Genomic DNA, 19,154 nt, shown 5'->3' on the forward strand with positions numbered 1-19,154 from the left:
ACGCTGACAAATGGAATCGGGTTTATAATACTGGCGTTCCAGAAAAATACAAAGCGAGATATCCTAATCTTCTATAGACACAATTTATTCCCAAAATGTGAAAAATATTCGAAAACGAACAAAGAAGTCGCAGAAACGGTGTATGGCTGCATCACGTTGTCAAAGCTCAAATATAGTCTCGTAAGCCGGTTGCTTTCGCTATATAAAACTGGTGCAATCTTGTGAAATTTTTGTCTTTACTGGCTAGGAAATGTAAAACATAATACATCCCACATGATACCTCTAGGTTTTGATTTATTTCTTATACAAACGATCAGAAATATGGAACTATCAAACGGCAGATTTTTAAAATAATAAGTTTATTTATTTATTCTACGTTACAGTTAGCAGGAATAGTTCTACCTAATGATGGAGAATGTCATTTAGATGAAATGGGGAAAAACCCAGAGGAATTGAATCAGGTACGTTATTGGCTTTCCAGTTGAGTATAGATGTATATTGTTGTAACCCTTATCACGTGGAGGACTATCCGGGGGTCTGAATATTAACGGGAATAAACTTCTCTTATACTCATCTAATTGAACCGCATGATTTTTTAAATAATGGGATTTTATTTTCAATGGGATTAACAGACAGTCTATGCTTTGATGATTAAAGATACATTACGGGAGATTGGACAAAGAGTTAACAGTTCTCGTTATAATAGTTAAAAACTAGATAATGTAAAGGAAATTTGCTAAAAAAAGTCAGTCAAATTGGTCCACTCTGAACCGAGATTTTAGTGATTGAATTTTAGGCCTGGCCTCGATCATCATTGCTAATGTGGGTGCGATAAAAAAAACATAGTCTCAATTATCCCTTTTTTGGGCGTTGAGTAGCAGATCAATTTTAATCCAGTAATCGAGAGTTGATAATGATCTGGATAAGTTAATTAATGTCTAATTAATAATTTAGATAACATTTCAGGCCTAAAGAAAGATCTGCAATAGGCAGATTTAGCTCTTGTATAAAGTTTGTTAACAATACGATTCTATGTTTTGATGATTAACAAACTCCCATATATTGTGTAAATGATTAACATTAACGAACGACTGTTTTATTTTTTTAATGAGATTAACAAACGATCTTTTTTATTTTATAATGAGATTAACAAACGATCTTTTTTATTTTATAATGAGATCAACAAACAAAAATATCGTGTTTTAATGATTAACAAATAGCCATTCTTTTTTTAATTTTTAGGATTATCCATCAATTGGACAGATATCACAGAAAGTCAAGGAGAAGAATGTCAATATAATATTCGCCATTTTAGACAAAGTTGAAGATGATTATAACCGGCTGACTAAACAAGTACCCAATTCAGTAGTCGGTGTAATTGAAAACAATTCAGAAAATATTGTTACTATTGTAAAAGAAAACTACGAGGTATATTCTTAGATTATTTTAACGATAATTCTTTCGATTTGGATGGCCGAATGTTTAGCATGTACGCGCTGTGTCATAAGGTCTGTCATTGAGTCAACTGGCGTGGTTTCGATTCTCCGGTTGTACGTGACAAGGAGTAGGGTCGCCTGTCCAACCGAGTGGGTTTTCTCCGGGTCCTCCGGTTTCCTCCCACTGCTAATATAAAGACCCCGAAGTGCAAGCGAATTATTGAAATAAAATTGAACCATATGTTAGTCCCGAAATGACCTAGTTTTGGGACTACCCCTCTCTCTCTCTCCCTCTCGCGTTTACCTTTGTGTAATGTGTACATTGTAATACATGACCTGTCTAATACAGATAATATTGATAACTCACGTCCAGCGTATTATAATGTTTTGAAATATGGTAAACTGTATTTACTATGGTCAATGGGTGCAATTCTAGGAAGGAAAAATATTTCCAGGGTGGAGGGTGTAATGTTCTAGGGTCTACAAGCCTTGTTAATTCTAAAGTCCTTTATTCTTTATTATCCTTACATTACAAACCCATGGATAGGTGAGTGGGGTAAAAAGCTACAACATACAAAATAGCTAAGTATGAATAATCTATCTATAAAATCTAAAATCTACAAAGAATCTTATCCTTGATTTCTACAGCCTTATCTTAATTCAGCCTAACACTACAATAAATCACAAAATTAAATGACTTGGCCTTATTCCTGACACGGTTATCAATATGACCTATGACCTGAATTGTTCAGCTTTAAACTTATTTAAAGGCATTTTAAATGGTAAATAGCAGGTTGATTGCCTTATTATAGTTACTTAACATTAAGATAAAACAAATATCTACACAATAAAACATTAATTCATCTAAAATTATAAACTTACTCTGTGGGGGATCCAAATTCCTTAACTGAACAGAGAGCACATGCCAATGAAAAACTAAACCTATAAAAATATGCAAGAGTTAATGAGGGGACATAATTAAAGCAAACAAAAAAGAAACAGGTTCCAGACCGAAATTACTTAATTGTTTGAAATGAAATTATTATAACATGTAACAACACAGAGGGGTTGGGAGTGTTTTCTTCTTAAAATGTATTTAATTAAGCAGATTTTGTTGTTTAAAAGCAAAAATATTTCTATGAAAAAAAACCCATATTCTTTACAGTTTACTCTTCTTAGAAAGGTAGTTTTGTATACAGATGATCGACGGTGTGAACCAGGTATTCCAGTCTACTCCAGTTCTTTTCGGACCACTAGATGCCATGGCCTTAGCGGCTCCAGGAAGCAAACAGATATCTTGGAATTCACGCAATTCTAAATAAGTACATTAATCATTCATCGGTATAATTTTAATCTTTGCAGGCTATTATCTCTGAGGTGAGATTTAAAGTTAACAGTCCTGATGGTATTATAGTTCAATTGTACTCTGATTGCAATAGGTACGTAATACGATTACATTTTAAGTTTTAAGTAGGGGCGGGGACGAATGGTCTAACGTGTGCGCTTTAGATCATAAGGTTTGTCATTGGGTCAAGTGGCTGGGTTTAGATTCCCAACTTGTATGTGCAAGTAGTATAGGCGTCTGTTATATATTTTGATTTCATATTTCAGAGGAATCCGACAAAAGACAACAAGATGTGACGGTTTAAGTATCGGAAAGGAAGTAAGTATACGGCTAGACTTTATTTCGTATTTAGATTAAATTGATAATCTGCTAGAAGGTATTCAAGACTTACCAATTTAATCCTGGATACACACAATCATACCAGTATAATCCTGGATACACCCAATCATACCAGTATCATCCTGGATACACCCAATCACACCAGTATAATCCTGGATACATCCACCCACACCAGTATAATCCTGGATACAACCAAAAATACTCTCACCAAAAAGGTTTAGTCCAGTGATACGTAATTATAGATTAAAATATGTATCTACAGCACATGAGGCTGTTGTCAGGTTGCGGGGGTGTAGTGGCTATCATAATGGCATGTTGCCGCTTTACAACATGATTACTGAATTATTGAAACCCATATTACGCAAATTGTTCATGTTTGAGAGGTGTGCAATCTGCCCTAATCGTAAGTTAACAAAAATCAGTTGTATCAGTTTGTGAAATTCGACATTGAGGAAGAAACGCTAGATAAACAACAGTATCAACAAAAAATTTGTTTTTATACGCGTACACAGTTTGTGCAATGTTTTTCATGGAATATTGTCGGAATCTACATTATTTATTTTTCCAATGGATGCCATGTTTCCACTACCAAACGACGTACAGAAATGCGTCTAAGATAATTGTTTGTCCAGACCAATATTCGTTTTAGTCGAAATCGGGACGATTTTGACTGGCGTGGTCAAGAACCCGAACGGCATTGTTCTAGACACAGGAGATACGAGGACGCGGGCGATCAGAGGCCACATGAGATCCGAGGACGTGGGCGATCAGAGGACACGGGAGGTTAGAGGACTTGAACGGATAATTTACAGGATTTCCTACGATTGTCCCTTGTATATTTTTCTTTATTTCTATTCAACAGGTAGCATTTGATGTTGAAATTCTTGCTACCGAGTGTCCGAAAAACCCGGAGGATTGGAACAAAACAATAACAATACAAGTGGACGGAATGCCTGATAGTCTGACCATAAATTTTCAGATTGAGTGCGAATGTGAATGTGCAAAATCTGGGCAAGGCGTGAGTAGATGCTTTTTGTACATGATATATATATATATATATATTGTTTTGATAGACAATACGTGTTTGTTGGGATTAGTAGGGACAAGAAAACGCGTTCTAATCTAATCTAATCTAAAATTATGTTTTGCCTTATTAAAAAAGCTTTGAATATAGTAATGGTGCACCAAACATGAGGGTTTCTGTTCTTGTATTACAGGAAGTAGACATCTGGTTTTGTTTCATTGCCGGAAGTAGAAATAGGTTTTGAGCTTAGTTTTGATTTATTACCGGAAGTGGACATGAATGATGTCTCAGAACTTAGTTTTTGTTGTTTTATTACAGGAAGCAGACAGCAGTAAATGTAATGATGTCGGTACATATCAATGTGGGATCTGTAGTTGTAATGAAGGGCATTATGGTGACATCTGTGAATGTAGTGAATTTGATATATTAGGCGAGAAACAAAAAAGAGCGTGTCAAAGGTACGAGTTGCTACATAGAAAACGGATATAAAAATACTCTTCTGTACTCCAAACCTCCATGCTAATAACAGACTTGGTGGACATGTCTCTAACCCTGAAATTTAATTGGTCCACAGTCTAGACACGCGGTTGTCAAGCCAGGTTGGCACTGGATGACAGCCCGTGCAATCGATATACCTCGATAAATATTATTATTTCAAGTGTTGAATCTAACAAGGCGAAGAATTTAGTCCCCTTAACATTTTGGCCTGATTATTTCTCGTATGATGAATCCATTCCACGGCAAATCACTAAACATGGTTTGAATAATTCGATAAAATGTCGTTTTTGTTAGAAATTACTAAATTAGGTATCGACTATCTATGGATGGTAAATAGGTTAATTCATTTTTATAACCCAGTAATCAGGCCACTACCATAGGTAAGCAAATTAAATGAAATAAGAGTTTAGCGTTCTTCTTTTTTCTGCACCAACCCGGTGATTGATGCCAGGTATACGTCATGTGACTACCAACTGTTAATGTTAAGGATATTTTGCGTACATACCAACATTAAACGGGCCCTCGGTTTTTCGTACAATTCGAACCACTGGATGGTTTCCCCCTTGTCTTTCGGATGATAAGAAAAACCGAGGTCCCGTGTATACATTAGAATGCACGTAAAAGATCCCTTTGCAGGTGGAATTCGATATAAGAGTAGACGACAGTGCCGCTGCCCGGGCAAAATTTCCCTCATAGCACACTGTATGGCGTATGCCCGTCTTCATTAGCCCAGTATAGGAGCAGAACAGTAGGACGTTAAACCCCATTTCATTTCATTTCCTTTCCTTGCGTTTGTTGTACCTAGGATATGTAGGTAAGCTTCAGACAAAAAGCGTTTTGTTCTTTACGTCTTGGCTTTGTGACAGTACTCTTCAATATGTGAATAGTGTAACTACTAAGCGTATCGCCAAACACAGAGCTTTATTGAAAAACGAAAAACCAGTAATCATAGAGAAATTATAGATACTGAACAAAATGCTATATCTATTTCTTAAGGCGTGACCTATGACGAAAAATTGAGCTGGCCTTATTTTTTAGTACTAGCTTGAACAAAACGAGTCTTTTCTTTTATAGTGAAAATACGACAATATTATGTATGGGACGAGGAACATGTAACTGTGGACAATGTGATTGCAATCCGGGTTATACTGGACGCTATTGTGACTGTGATACTAATGCCTGTGGACGAGTGAATGGGGAGGTTTGTGGAGGTAAGATATATTCATTATAATAATACTATTTCAAATGCGTGTAATTATCACAGTTTCATTAAGTGTTTACATGGAAATGGACCATCATATCTAGCAGATCTGTTATTACATACTTTCCTGGACGTCCACTCCGTTCTCAACAAAAACATCTTTTTATAATCCCAAAATATAAACTCAAATCATTTGGATACAGATCATTTGTTCATATTGTGCATGTTCTTAGGAATTCATTACCGCTGAACATTAAACTATCATCCAGCCTAGAAACATTCAAAACTAATTTAAAAACTCGTCTATTTACGTCCCATGATGGCACCCAGTCTGTGTAGCGCCTTGAGCATGCATACTAGCATGGAACTGTGCGCGAGTTGTAATTTATCTAGCCTCATGCCAAATTTCGACATTTTAGAAGAAGTATACGTGTGATTATCGCATATTTTCATTGAATTTATATAATCGGGAACGTGGCGATTTAATTTTCAAACACGGGGAGTAACTCCAATGATATTATATGGTTGTAATTTATCTAGCGCCATGATGTTACATCATTTATTCAATAACAAAATTACTCATTTACTGTAGCCCCATAAGAATGACAATAAGAAATAAAATCAGTCCTCCCGGTTAGCGAGCCACCGCGGCTCCCAGTGGAAGTAGAAACAAGTAAACATGCAATTACAGGCCCTACATTTCAACCTAACCAACCTCTCAACTCTTGTATCCTTCCGCATCAAAATTATGAATATTCACCAAAACCTGGCAGAAAATGTATTTTCAAACCCTTTTCTTCGATTCTACACCAAAAAGTCAACAAAAATCGCCATGCAAAAGGGGGAAAAAGGAAAAGGGAGAGGAAGACTAAAAATAGCTTTGGCCCTTGTTTCGTGGCTGACGGCGTACGAATATTTGGTGATCTGTGTCCATATGAGAGCGACCATTTTTAGTTTACAAGCGTTAACCATTAGTCGTGCTATTGGTTAATATAAATAAAAGGCCCCCTCCCTTTACTAGACATTGATCGAAAGTTGGTTAGATTGCAACCCGAAAAGTAAACGAAACGAAATTAGAATTATAAATTGATCATTTGTAAATGAGTGACACATTCCGTGCAACTCGAGCCCATGCTGATTGGTGATTATAAACGCACTAAGTGTTACATAAACTTCTAACCGACTATTTTATCTCAACTTAACTCTTCATCAAACAGCTGGCCATTGACTGCAAACCAGCGACTACTCTCAATAGACATAGACTACAAACCTTCGACGTTAACTCAACCACTAGTAAGTATAATGAAACTAACACATTTCTATGGGACATAAATCACAGGTTTATTGCATACAAGCACGACGTGTTGATAAGTATCCCCTTGTCGTTATAAAGTCCAAAACTGTATCGTGCTCGAGTTTGATAAACCAGTGAATGTTGTCCCCTAGAACTGTGGTAGTTTTGTTATTTTTTTCAATCGCTAAATTCCACTAAAGGATTAAATACTAGCATAGAGCGAACCGATGATGAGCCACAATTAACTTTCCGTCTTCACTAACATAAGGGGGGTTGGATGGCCGAATGGTTAGCGTGTGCGTGCTGTATCATAAGGTCTGTCATTGAGTCAGCTGGAGTGGTTTCGATTCCCCGGCTGTACGTGACAAGGAGTAGGGTCGCCTGTCCAACCTTGTGGGTTTTCTCCAGGTCCTCTGGTTTCCTCCCCCTGCTAAAGACCCCTACGCGCAAGCGAATTATTGAAATAGAGTTGAACCATGTGTTAGTCCCGAAATGACCTAGTTTGTGTCAAGTGGACTTTAAACCCCATCTCTCTCTCTCTCTCTCTCTCTCTCTCTCTCAGTAACATAAGACCACGAACGTCATCATGCACAGGCCAAATACCTAACCTTTCCCTGTCCCATCTCGCGCTGTCTTAGACGATGACAATCCATGTAGACCTTTAACGTTATGTGTTTAAGGACCACTAAAAGGTAGATGTGCTTGTGAAACGTGTGCTTGTCTAGATGGATATACTGGACCTAAGTGTGATTGTCCGACTAGTCAAGATACATGTCTATCCGACGACGGGGTAAGTAATATAATAATTATACATTTGACAAAATAAAAATTGATTTCTGAGGATTCACCAATACCTCAGAGAACATAAGGGAGCTATGGGAGTAAGAAGTGAGATGTCGAATTCATATCAGTCGATATTTACCTTGTCCACGGCGGATCACGTGGCTAAGTGGGTAAGACGCTGGCTCGCTAGCTTGGAGGTCGGGTGTTCGATCCCTACATTGGCCGAGAAAGTTCATCCAGATTTTCCGGCGTGGTTTCCCCTTGTCAGTGATGGAGGACGGAGGGCCTGACAAGGACAGCTGTCTAGTCGTTCGGATGGGACGAAAAACCGAGGTCCCGTGTACACATTGGCGTGCACGTAAAAGATCCCTTGGCAGTTGGAATTCGATATAAGAGTAGGCCGTAACGCCGCTGCCCGAGCAAAATTTCCCTCATAGCACACTGTATGGCGTATGCCCGTCTTATTAGCCCAGGTTAGGAGCAGAACAGTGGGACGTTAAACCCCATTTCATTTCATTTCATTTCACCATGACCACGGTCAACCAGCCTGCTACGTATTGTTATTCTTGATAAAAACAAAACACCTCATATGTAATGATTGCTTCACTGGATCATCAATTACACAAAGATTCCTGTATCGGTGGTCCTCGGGAACTATTAGTCGCGATCGTTTAATAATACAAGTGTTGATATATCGACTCATCTTGTAGTCAATTTAGTCTAGTAGTAGATCGCAGGGACGTCTATCAACATGAACCCAGGCTCTACAGAGTACCATGGACATTTTGTTTCCAATATCTGTCACAGGTAATCCAAATTGCTCGTATTTTCGTCGTGAGAGGCGACCTATTTAAGAAGGTTGATAATTTTCTGGATTGACTGTACAATAGACTGTGCAATATGAATCTGACAAATACACTACACAAATTTCAACCTCGGCTCCTTCATCATTACAAAGCAGTTGACCATTTTATTTTCATTGGCCCCACTAAATGCTCTGGACACACCACTGCAGCCTCTAGACTATGATTTCTGGTTCACGTCAATATCCTATCTGCTGCTCACTATTTAGTATATTTTACATATTTACAGGAACTATGTGGAGGAAAGGGAACTTGTACATGTGGTCAGTGTATTTGTGAAAGTGGTTATATTGGTACAAAGTGTGATACGTGTCCAGTAAGATGATTTATTTATTATTCTAAGATATCATCCAACAGCAGAACTGTCAGAGTTCATGAATACAAAAACAATCTGATTAAAACACAGATCCTATTTCGTTTCGTTTTTATAGTTCAAAATTTCGTTTTACTTGTCTATATTACACTAGGATCTGGAAGAGTTGTTATCATTGACGTGTTCTGAATAGTGTGAGGTATTAGCCAATGAAACCGTATGCTACGGCGAGTTTTAGGCGTGTTTTGCACATAACTGTGGGTAATCCACTAGTAACACCAATGCTTATTGGTTAATCAAATGTCTGACGTCATAGGGTTAAAAGTCACTCGTATTACCTCTGACGTGACCTATCGCAACAACCGGTCAGATCTTCATGTAGTGTAGGCCATCGAAAGTAAAAAAAAACGAAACGAAATATAGATCTGTATTTTAATCAGATTGCAACACTGTTAAAATCAATTACATGCAGGCGTTAGTACCTGTGTAGTACATCTGCGGCAAATTTGAAAGGATTTGGAAGAATTCTCCGGATTGGTCCATTTTTATTATATAATATTTATTAACAGAATCAACTCGTACGTTATTGCAATACTGTCCTAGCTTTAGAAACCTATAACGGTAAATCTCTTTGATCTTTGGGGTATATTATATGCCCCGAATAACTTGCGGTCTGAAAGTCGGGGCGGCTTTGAATATATACTGGGGAATTTGGGGTTATTCTTCTGAAAGTTATTATTTAAACCTGTAACGGTTATTCTTCCAGGCTAGGGTTTTCTTTTCCATCAGAAAATATGATATAAGGTTTTTCTTACTGGAATTCTAGGATATTCTCATTTTACATACATGTAAACATAGACGGTTTATAAGCAAGATGAAGTTCTCGACTTTGGTTATGTTGGGGAAGAAAGACTTCAGAAAAAAAAACCTTAAAAGAAAATCCTCGGCCTACCGGTCTCGTTATTTCTTTTGTACTCGGGTTATTTTCTCCAGTCTTTCTTTCCCCGGAATAACCTCAGTCTCGTGCTTTATCCTTCACATATAATTTGCTGTTTCAAACTTTCTACACTTTATGACGAACTATTCTGGTCTGAGGGTAAATTTTTATCCAGACAAGTCTCCTCGTAAACTTCAATATCCATTCAAATAAAATAAAACCAAGTACGAACAATCCAAACCATAAGACAGAATTCGAAGTCCTAAAAAACGTTATAGGCAAAATAGTGTATTCAAGCAAAATAGTGTAATCAGCAAATGGACTGCTCCTCGTGTACAAATTACACGACAAACAAACATATTTTATATATTGAGATGTAATATTTCATATCCGTGACAACTAAAATCACAGATATTTTCCCTTGAGTGGTGATTATTTTGTATAATGTCTTGAAATAGAGGCTGTCTATATGTTCATAGATAATAGAGACTCTGTGTATGTCGTATTGTACACATATCCTGGGGAATGTCTTGATAATAGGGAACGTCTTGGTGATAGAGACTGTATATTTTATATAACTGTAGACATGTCCCGGGAATGTCGTGATAATAGAGACTCTGTATATTTTGTATAATAAACAGACAGTTTTATGGATAACATTCACTAGGTTTATTAAAAGAGTATCCTCATTGAAACGTTGCCGTTAATAAAACTAGTGAATTTTATCCATAAAACTGCCTGTTTATTATATATCACTTTCACTAAATGCCTTTCAAAGATAATATTTTGTATGCTTGTAGACGTGTCCTGGAGAATGTCTTGATAATAGAGACTGTGTAGAATGTAAGGTATTTAAACAGGGATCACTGTCGCCAGAACAATGTGATTTACAGTGTACTAATCTTCAAATAGTGGAAACAATAAGTAAGTGAGAACATAGAAACGATGAGTGAGTGAAAACAAACGGTATTATATTCGATAGAGTAACAAGAAGTAAACCACAATAAGACATCCACCATACCCATTGTAATGTTTCGTTTGATACGTCTCAACACTGCTGTATTGATTCTAAGTTTTGTGTCTAACTACTGTAGTCTACTGGGGGGGGGGGGGGTGATGTATTTAGTCACGGTGGTTACTCTCATTATTGGTGACTGTAGTTTTAAATCGCGTTTTAATTGTTAGGCGTCAATTGTTAAAGGGGTTTCTTTATGGGGTTTACGCCCAGTGAACACACCTTATTTTTATATTTATAAATTATTTACCCTAAAAGTTTTAACTCTGTATTGTATTGCAATTGTAATTGTATTATGTTGTGTTTTATAATTGTATTTGTGTTGTAATTGCAGATGATAAGAATGGCACGTGTGAAATTAAAGATATCGACGGGTGTAAAATGATTTTTAAGATCAATTATGAAGCAGACGGCAACCTCACGATTGTTGCCCAGAAATACAAAGGTGTGATATTGATAATGTAATACGTACTCAAATATTGGTCAAATATCTCGACTGACACGGTACTGATGAAATGGGGTTAATATCTTGTTTTAACAATTATAAAACGGTGATATTAGTCATTCTAAATAAAATACTACTTTTCTAAATTGAAAACCAAATCAGGAACACATCTGAGTATTTTTGCATACTGTTCCATAATCTTAAAAAAGAATACATAACCTTTGTCAAAATAGAGGTAATTAAGTTTTGGGTTGAATTTCAAAAGCAGAAACTACTAGGCGTTGAAGGAGCCAATAGCACGAGCAGAATAGACCTGCGCAGTCATTTCGGGACAAACACATGGTTCAATCTTATTTTGATAATTCGCTTTCGCGTAGGGGTCTTTAGAAGTGGGTTGGAAACCGGAAGACCGGGAGAAATCCCACGCGGCTTGTCAGGTGACCCTGCTCCTTGTCACGCACAAGCGGGGAATCGAAACCACGCCACTTGTCTCAACGCCAGATCCAACGCGCATGCGTGAACCATTCGGCCATCCAACACGACTACCCCAGCAATCTTGGATATTTTACTTGATTTTTTTAATTTTATTTACAGTTTGCCCACAGGATGTAGATATATTGCCTATTGTAGCTGGGGTAATGGGTGGAATTGTTGCTATAGGCATATTTCTCCTGGTACTCTGGAAAATTCTTACTTCACTGTATGACGGTGTTGAATATTCACGATTTCAACGAGAGGTTGATCAAGTCTGCTGGGCACAGGTAAGGAAATATACTACACATTGATTCACTTGAGTGTCGCTCGATAATTATCATTTAACATGTCAATGACCAACATGTCAAAGGTCACAACATACAGATCCATATATTTCGGTCTAACTTGGGATTATATTTGCATTGTGTTATTATTGCATAAACCAAGGATCAACTAAACCACAATATAAAAATAATTGAATATTTACACCACCTAACCACACGTCAATGGTTATGAAATGAAATGAAATGAATGGGGTTTAACGTCCTACTGTTCTGCCCCTAAACTGGACTAATGAAGACGGGCATACGCCATACAGTGTGCTATGAGGGAAATTTTGTCCGGGCAGAGGCGCTACGGCCTACTCTAATATCGAATTCAAACTGCCAGGGTTTCTTTTACGTGCACGCCAATGTGTACACGGGACCTCGGTTTTTCGTCCCATCCGAACGACTAGACAGCTGTCCTTGTCAGGCCCTTCCGTCCTGCATCACTGACAAGAAGAAACCACGCCAGAAAATCTGGATGAACTTTCTCGGCCAATGCAGGGATCGAACACCCGACCTCCAGGCTAGCGGGCCAGCGTCTAACCCACTTAGCCACCGTGATCCACCTCAAAGGTTATGAGTCAGTATATGTGTGAAATAGTTTATTTAACATCCGCTTCTACTGAAAAGATGTCGCTGATATACATTTTCATTTAGTTCAGAATAATTCGATATTTCGTCAAATTCCTCACGAATCGACGAATCTGATATTTGTAAGTTTTGAGAGAAATGCGTTTAAAATTTGCACTCTGTTTTATACCTGTCTCTATGGCCATCAATTAATAACATTAATTTGTTAATTAATATTTCATACATATAAAACAGAACACGGAATGCCATTTACATAAATGTTATTATTTGGTGGTCACAGAGACAACGGAGCGCGAATTTCAAACTCATTTTCCTCAATGCTTAAAAATATCAGATTTGTCGGATCTCGAGAAACGTGACGAATTGTTTTAACTGATCAATCGAATCAATTAGCATGATCTGAACAATAGCTTCAAAAAAAAAGACGCAGGAAATTGACGTCATATTTTTTTTATCTCTATAACCTGTAACCTTAAATGGTTTTCATACCGTATGTAGTTTCAAAAACATAGGTGGACGATCAACTCATTATAAAACACCTTATTGAGCCTTCTCTTCTTTTTATTTTGCAGGAATCGAACCCGATTTATAAAGGAGCCACTTCGACTTACAAAAATCCTCTATGTGATGATATGTCGTCGTTAGATAGTAAATAGATCAAAATTAACGGCAACTCCAGAAGTATTGTGTTCAGTATTTTATAAACCACGAGTGATGTGATCTGAAGCGTTATTTATATTTGTAGAGTATGCTCATACCAACCACAGGAGATGTGACCTGAAGCGTTATTTATATTTGTAGGGTATGCTCATACCAACCAACCAGTGTATATTGCAACAGTTAGAATACTGTCATAAATCGTAAATAAATAAGTTATGCTTTACGATTGTACAAGAACAATCGGATTAAAATACAGATCCTATAAATTTCGTTTCGTTTTTATAGTTCAAAATTTCGTTTTATTTGTCTTTACTACACTAGGATCTGGCAGAGTTGTTATATAACCCGCGTGTTGGTCGATGTGAGGGATTTGACAATGATACGGTCTGTTGCACAGAACTGTGGATATCCTACTAGAAACATCAACGTGGTTAATCAAATGTCTGACGTCATAGGGTCACAATCCGATCGTATGACCCCTGGCGCGACCTGCCACTACAACTGGTCATATCTTCATGCAGTAGAGGCTTTCAAAAATATAAAAAAAAACGAAACGAAATATAGTTCTGTACTTTAATCAGATTGGTAAAAGAATAATTAGACGGCATATTGGCCGCTAAAAAGCGTGAATTTTTTTATTATTGACTAAAATTCATTTATTTCATAGTCAGTAGATGGAAATTTCGTTTCAAATATTTTACCGATACTGTATTTTGATTAGCCGGTAATAAACAAAATATAATTTAAGTTTTCATCAATCTAATTAAAATACAGATCTATATTTCGTTTCGTTTTTTATACTTTCGATGACCTAGTGTAGTAAACACAAGTAAAACAAAATTTTAAACTATAAAAACGAAACGAAATAGGATCTGTGTTTTAATCAGATTGGGTTTTCATGTATAAGACGCTTAAATAGTTGTATATAAATACCTTTTTTTTCGATTTAGTTATGATATTGTCACCATTGTGTGTTGATATGAAAATGAATTACTCTGTTGGCGTGCCAAAGGTTATGCCATCTCAATTCTTGTATATATTTTTAAAGATGTATTATCATTTCGTTTTCAAGTTTATAGCAAGCATTCTGTCTTTATTTTAACTAAAAGAAGTTTTTGTTTCTCAAATCACGATAGTTTCAGATCTAAAAACGATGTAGCAGTTATTTTACGGTAACGATGCGTCATTCAGGGTCATTATAATCCCCCCAAAATACAATATTGTGAAAGATGAATCTCGAATAAAAATATCGGTCCAAAAATGGCTCGGTAAGTTTAAAAGAAATTTCATCGATCGCCATTTTGTTGTGGGTGAACAGAAATGATAGGCCTTTTTAAAATCGGATAGGATCAAAGCTGGGGGGGGGGGGTATCTAGCGTTAATATTATGTTTTCTTAATCGAATGTTAAAGAATCTATCTGGTCCCGAGTTGACAAAGCATTCTCAGACTTAAGGTTAAGAATTTACTCAACTTTTAATCACTGTTTCTGAGAAATATATGTGATCAAATAACACAAACTTTGCACATTGTTTCTGTGATACTGATACATTAAAACAACAAAAGTTGGCTATATTTTAGTTAAAATAAGGCGAACAAGTTTGAGTAAATTCTTAACTTAAATCTGAGAATACGTTGTAAACTAGGGACCAGAATACATATATATTATTACCCTGGATTAAGCTGTGCGATTTTTGATAGTTTAGCGAAAAATGCAAATGACACAACGTTACTTGAGTTTGAATGTTCATTATTTCTGACGAGCTTCTAGAAGGCGATAAAGTACTTGAAAAAATGTTCAAATGTTATTAAACCGGTGTCGGCATACCTTTTATCTTTCACCCGTTACCGTATATATATCCGTTAACCGTAAATCTGCACTACTTCATTCCGCGGAGTCATGGTAAACGATGAGAGAAAAACGACATGTCATTAATACTCGATCATTCCAGTTTCTATTGTCTCCCTTTCAACTACACTGCAGTCTGGAAAAAATAGTGCTAACTTTGTTTACAGTGTCAAAGATCATAAGGAGAGTCATACGATTGGTTGAGTGGAAAAATGACCTTGCTTAAGCAATCTACAAGGGTGAAATAGTGCAACCAAATAACGTTTAATTATTTACTACTTTCGGTTTTGCTTGAAATACTTCATGTTGAACGGAAACTAAGGTTACTACCTTATTAGTTTCGATCGCTGCAGTATAGTTCAAATCGTCCCCTCTGCGAGCAGTTTTTGGTCATGCCAAAATAGTGAAATTGTTTTATGCCGTGGAAATAGTTTGGTTTGGTGTTTCGAGACATCAATTACTATATCCCTTTGTGCGAATGGTGTACGCGAATATCTAGACCCCCAGCTACTGTATTCACAATTCTAGTCTCGTCTGTATCATTCAGACAAATATTCTAGGCGGTTCTGGGTGACCGAGGCTATCACATTTCACACTGTTATGTCCAGAGCAATGTGCGTTGCCGTCGAAACGGGAACAGTTTGTACTGGTGTACTTCGACAGGCGAGAGTAAAATATCACCAACCATGGCAAGGATGAGACTTAAATTTCAATATCGTGATCATAAAAGTATTGGGTATTAGATAGGCACTGGATTTGTGGATGGATGGATAAGGCCAGTTGATTTTATGACTGATTTAATAAAATTTAAAATGTAAATATTTGAAATAAGATGTACAAAGTCATAAACCATGACCAATAATTATATAGAATTTTGTTTATTCCATACTTATATTGTAAATACGTGCGCGCGCTGTATCATAAAGTCTGTCATTGAGTCGACTGGCGTGGTTTCGAATCCCCGGTTGTACGTGGCAAGGAGTAGGGTCGCCTGTCCAACCTCGTGGGTTTTCTCCGGGTCCTCCGGTTTCCTCCCACTGCTAAAGACCCCTACGCGCAAGCGAATTATTGAAATAAAATTAAAAACCATATGTTAGTCCCGAAATGACCTAGTTTGTGTCGAGTGGACGTTAAACCCCATTTCTCTCTATATATATATATTGTAAATAATGAATTATTACATAACACGCGCAGATCCATGTATAGTCTTAGGGATGAGATGACATTTGATGTCTACCGAGCCAAGCGATGCTAACAAACAATTTTGTTAACAATATTTTATTTCAGCGGTGCAATTTTTATTTTTGTAAACAATATCCTATTTCATTTGAAAATAGATTGGGGAGCAGGCTATGTTGTCTCAGCGATGCTAAATGAACTGGCAACAAGACCACTATCCTTCTCAATGAAATATTTCAAATAAAAGAGAAATTCGGGGTTATTTAAAGTATGGGTTTGCAAAGAGAGTAGTCCGACATATTAAACTCTCTCCCACACCCTGGCTCCGGTTTTTGTGTTGTCTGATTCTTTGTGACAAGGATTTTTATAGAATGTAAAGCAATTTTTATTGCGAATTTTCGATCCATTCGAGAGAGAGAGAGAGAGAGAGAGAAGATAGAGAAAGAGAGTGGGCGTGCATGTTTTATTTATAGCTTATAACTAACACAGTTCTCGCTATAATAGTTAAAAACTAGATAGTGTAAAGGTAATTTGCTGAAAATTTCAGTCAAATTGATCCACTATGAGCCGAGAAAGAAGCGGGTGAAATTTTTGCATAGTCTCGGTCATCATTACTAAAATCATTAATATAAACAGCATAGTCTCGATTATCCACTTTGTCTGATTTAATTATCAACGGCCGTTAGCGGCATATAGGAATCTAATCCAGCCAACATCGAAGGCTAGCCTTGACATCGAGAGTTTATTATGGTCTGGATAAGTTAATTAATGTCTAATTGATAATTTAGATAACATTTCAGGCCTAAAGAAAGGCTTGTAATAAGTAGATTTTGCTCTTGTATAATGTATGTTTAAGTTAGTTATTATAAACCCTTGCCATGCCTAAATATATAAACATGTCGCTTAACGCTTAACCATAATTTATGATTTCTATATTATGAGCAATTATTATTGTTAAAATTCCATTATTTTTAAAGAAAACCATAATAAAAAGTTATAATACATGACATTGTGTCTTTTATGTTACATCCGACAAGGACACCGTGCCTAGTGGTTCGGTTGGGACGAAAAGTTGACAGTTTGAACTCTTCAGGATGCATTATGTATGATAAGCTAGCCGTTCTTGCTATACTAATTAACAAATAAATAATAAAAAATCAATAAGTATCGATTATCTATTTTATCTCAGGATAATCTGGAATGGTTTTCCTTTGGCTGGAAGGTGTGTGTGTGTGTGGGGGGGGGGGGGTCACGGTGGCTAAGTTCGTAAGGCGCTGGCTCGCTAGCCTGGATGTCGGGTATTCGATCCTGCATTGGCCGAGAAAGTTCATCAGATTTTCCGGCGTGGTCCCCCCTTGTCAGTGATGCAGGACCGGGGGGGGGGGCTGACAAGGACAGCTGTCTAGAGCCCTTGGCACTTGGAATTTGATGTGGTGCCGCGAAATTTCTCCCTCATAGCACACTGCGGCGTATGCCCGTCTTTATTAGCCCAGTCGGAGCAGAACAGTAGGACGTTAAAATTAAACCCCATTTCATTTCATTTTATTCAAATCCTTTATTCCTTTAAGCCAGGGACATAAAACACGTAAAATACAATAAAAAAAACCATGTACGAATACAATATAAACACGTTAAATACAATGTAATACAACATGTTCAAACACAATGTAAAATATTACAGTAGAATACAATACAACATATACAAATACAAATAAAACACACATACCCAATCTAAAGTAAATAATCCACAATTATTGCGTGCACTAAACTCAATCTAAAATCGGCGAATTTTGATTATTGAAAATATGTGCAGTGTAAGTTCCAATCCGCGAATAGACGTGACGCGGGGTAACTTCTCCTACTTAGTGAGTTTTCCTTCGATTTTTCGATATCATTCTAAAACAAAAGCATTATCCACGAATGGCAAATACTTACATAACGTTAAAGACTATCATTAGACCCTGTTTAATTACAATTCTGTTTGTATTAAATCTTCGCGCTCTCCGTTAACATTCAAGAGAGAGATAGAGAGAAATAGGGTTTAACGTCCACTCGAGACAAACTAGGTCATTTCGGGACTAACATATGGTTTAATTTTATTTCAATAATTCGCTCGCGCGTAGGGTTTTTTAGCAGTGGGAGAAAACCGGAGGACCCGGAGAAAACCCCCGACAGGCGACCTTACTCCTTTTCACGTACATCCGGGGAATCGAAACCACGCCAGTTGACTCAATGACAGACCTTACGATACAGCGCTCAAGTGCTAACCAATCAGCCACGTCCCTCCCCCCCCCCCGTAAACTTTCAAAAGCCAACAAGGTATAGAATTACTACAATCAGAAACTGTTAATTCAATTTCATTTGTAGATTTGTTTTTCGTATCAACTGGAATGAAATAGAACTCCGTCTGCTAAGGCTCTTTAAACGTGCACACCAATATGATCACCAGTGGACTTTTCTTTCCTTGTCAGCCCCGAACGGAGAACGCGACTTGATAAATCCTTAAGGTTCTCCTCGGTCTATAACGGGGGCCGAACCCAACCCCTTGTGGGTATCTATCTACATCTATAATTTGGGATATAAC

The 19,154-nt window shown here is 37.1% G+C and overlaps 1 protein-coding gene across 1 annotated transcript in view; it reads left to right on the forward strand.

Annotated features, from left to right (window-relative positions):
- Window positions 1-17,577, forward strand: part of LOC126832401 (integrin beta-PS) — a 35,169-nt gene extending 17,592 nt beyond the window's left edge. The window contains exons 10-22 of the mRNA XM_050563159.2: window positions 384-461; window positions 1,243-1,428; window positions 2,799-2,875; window positions 3,048-3,099; window positions 3,983-4,138; window positions 4,463-4,602; window positions 5,717-5,853; window positions 7,818-7,927; window positions 9,013-9,099; window positions 10,834-10,957; window positions 11,383-11,493; window positions 12,088-12,254; window positions 13,457-17,577. Of these exons, the coding sequence (XP_050419116.1) occupies window positions 384-461; window positions 1,243-1,428; window positions 2,799-2,875; window positions 3,048-3,099; window positions 3,983-4,138; window positions 4,463-4,602; window positions 5,717-5,853; window positions 7,818-7,927; window positions 9,013-9,099; window positions 10,834-10,957; window positions 11,383-11,493; window positions 12,088-12,254; window positions 13,457-13,540 (1,509 nt within the window). The 3' untranslated portion in view covers window positions 13,541-17,577. The remainder of the gene's footprint in view (window positions 1-383; window positions 462-1,242; window positions 1,429-2,798; window positions 2,876-3,047; window positions 3,100-3,982; window positions 4,139-4,462; window positions 4,603-5,716; window positions 5,854-7,817; window positions 7,928-9,012; window positions 9,100-10,833; window positions 10,958-11,382; window positions 11,494-12,087; window positions 12,255-13,456) is intronic.
- Window positions 17,578-19,154: the final 1,577 nt, after the last annotated feature.

The sequence above is a fragment of the Patella vulgata genome, chromosome 9, assembly GCF_932274485.2.
Source record: "Patella vulgata chromosome 9, xgPatVulg1.2, whole genome shotgun sequence".
Lineage (NCBI taxonomy): Eukaryota > Metazoa > Mollusca > Gastropoda > Patellidae > Patella > Patella vulgata.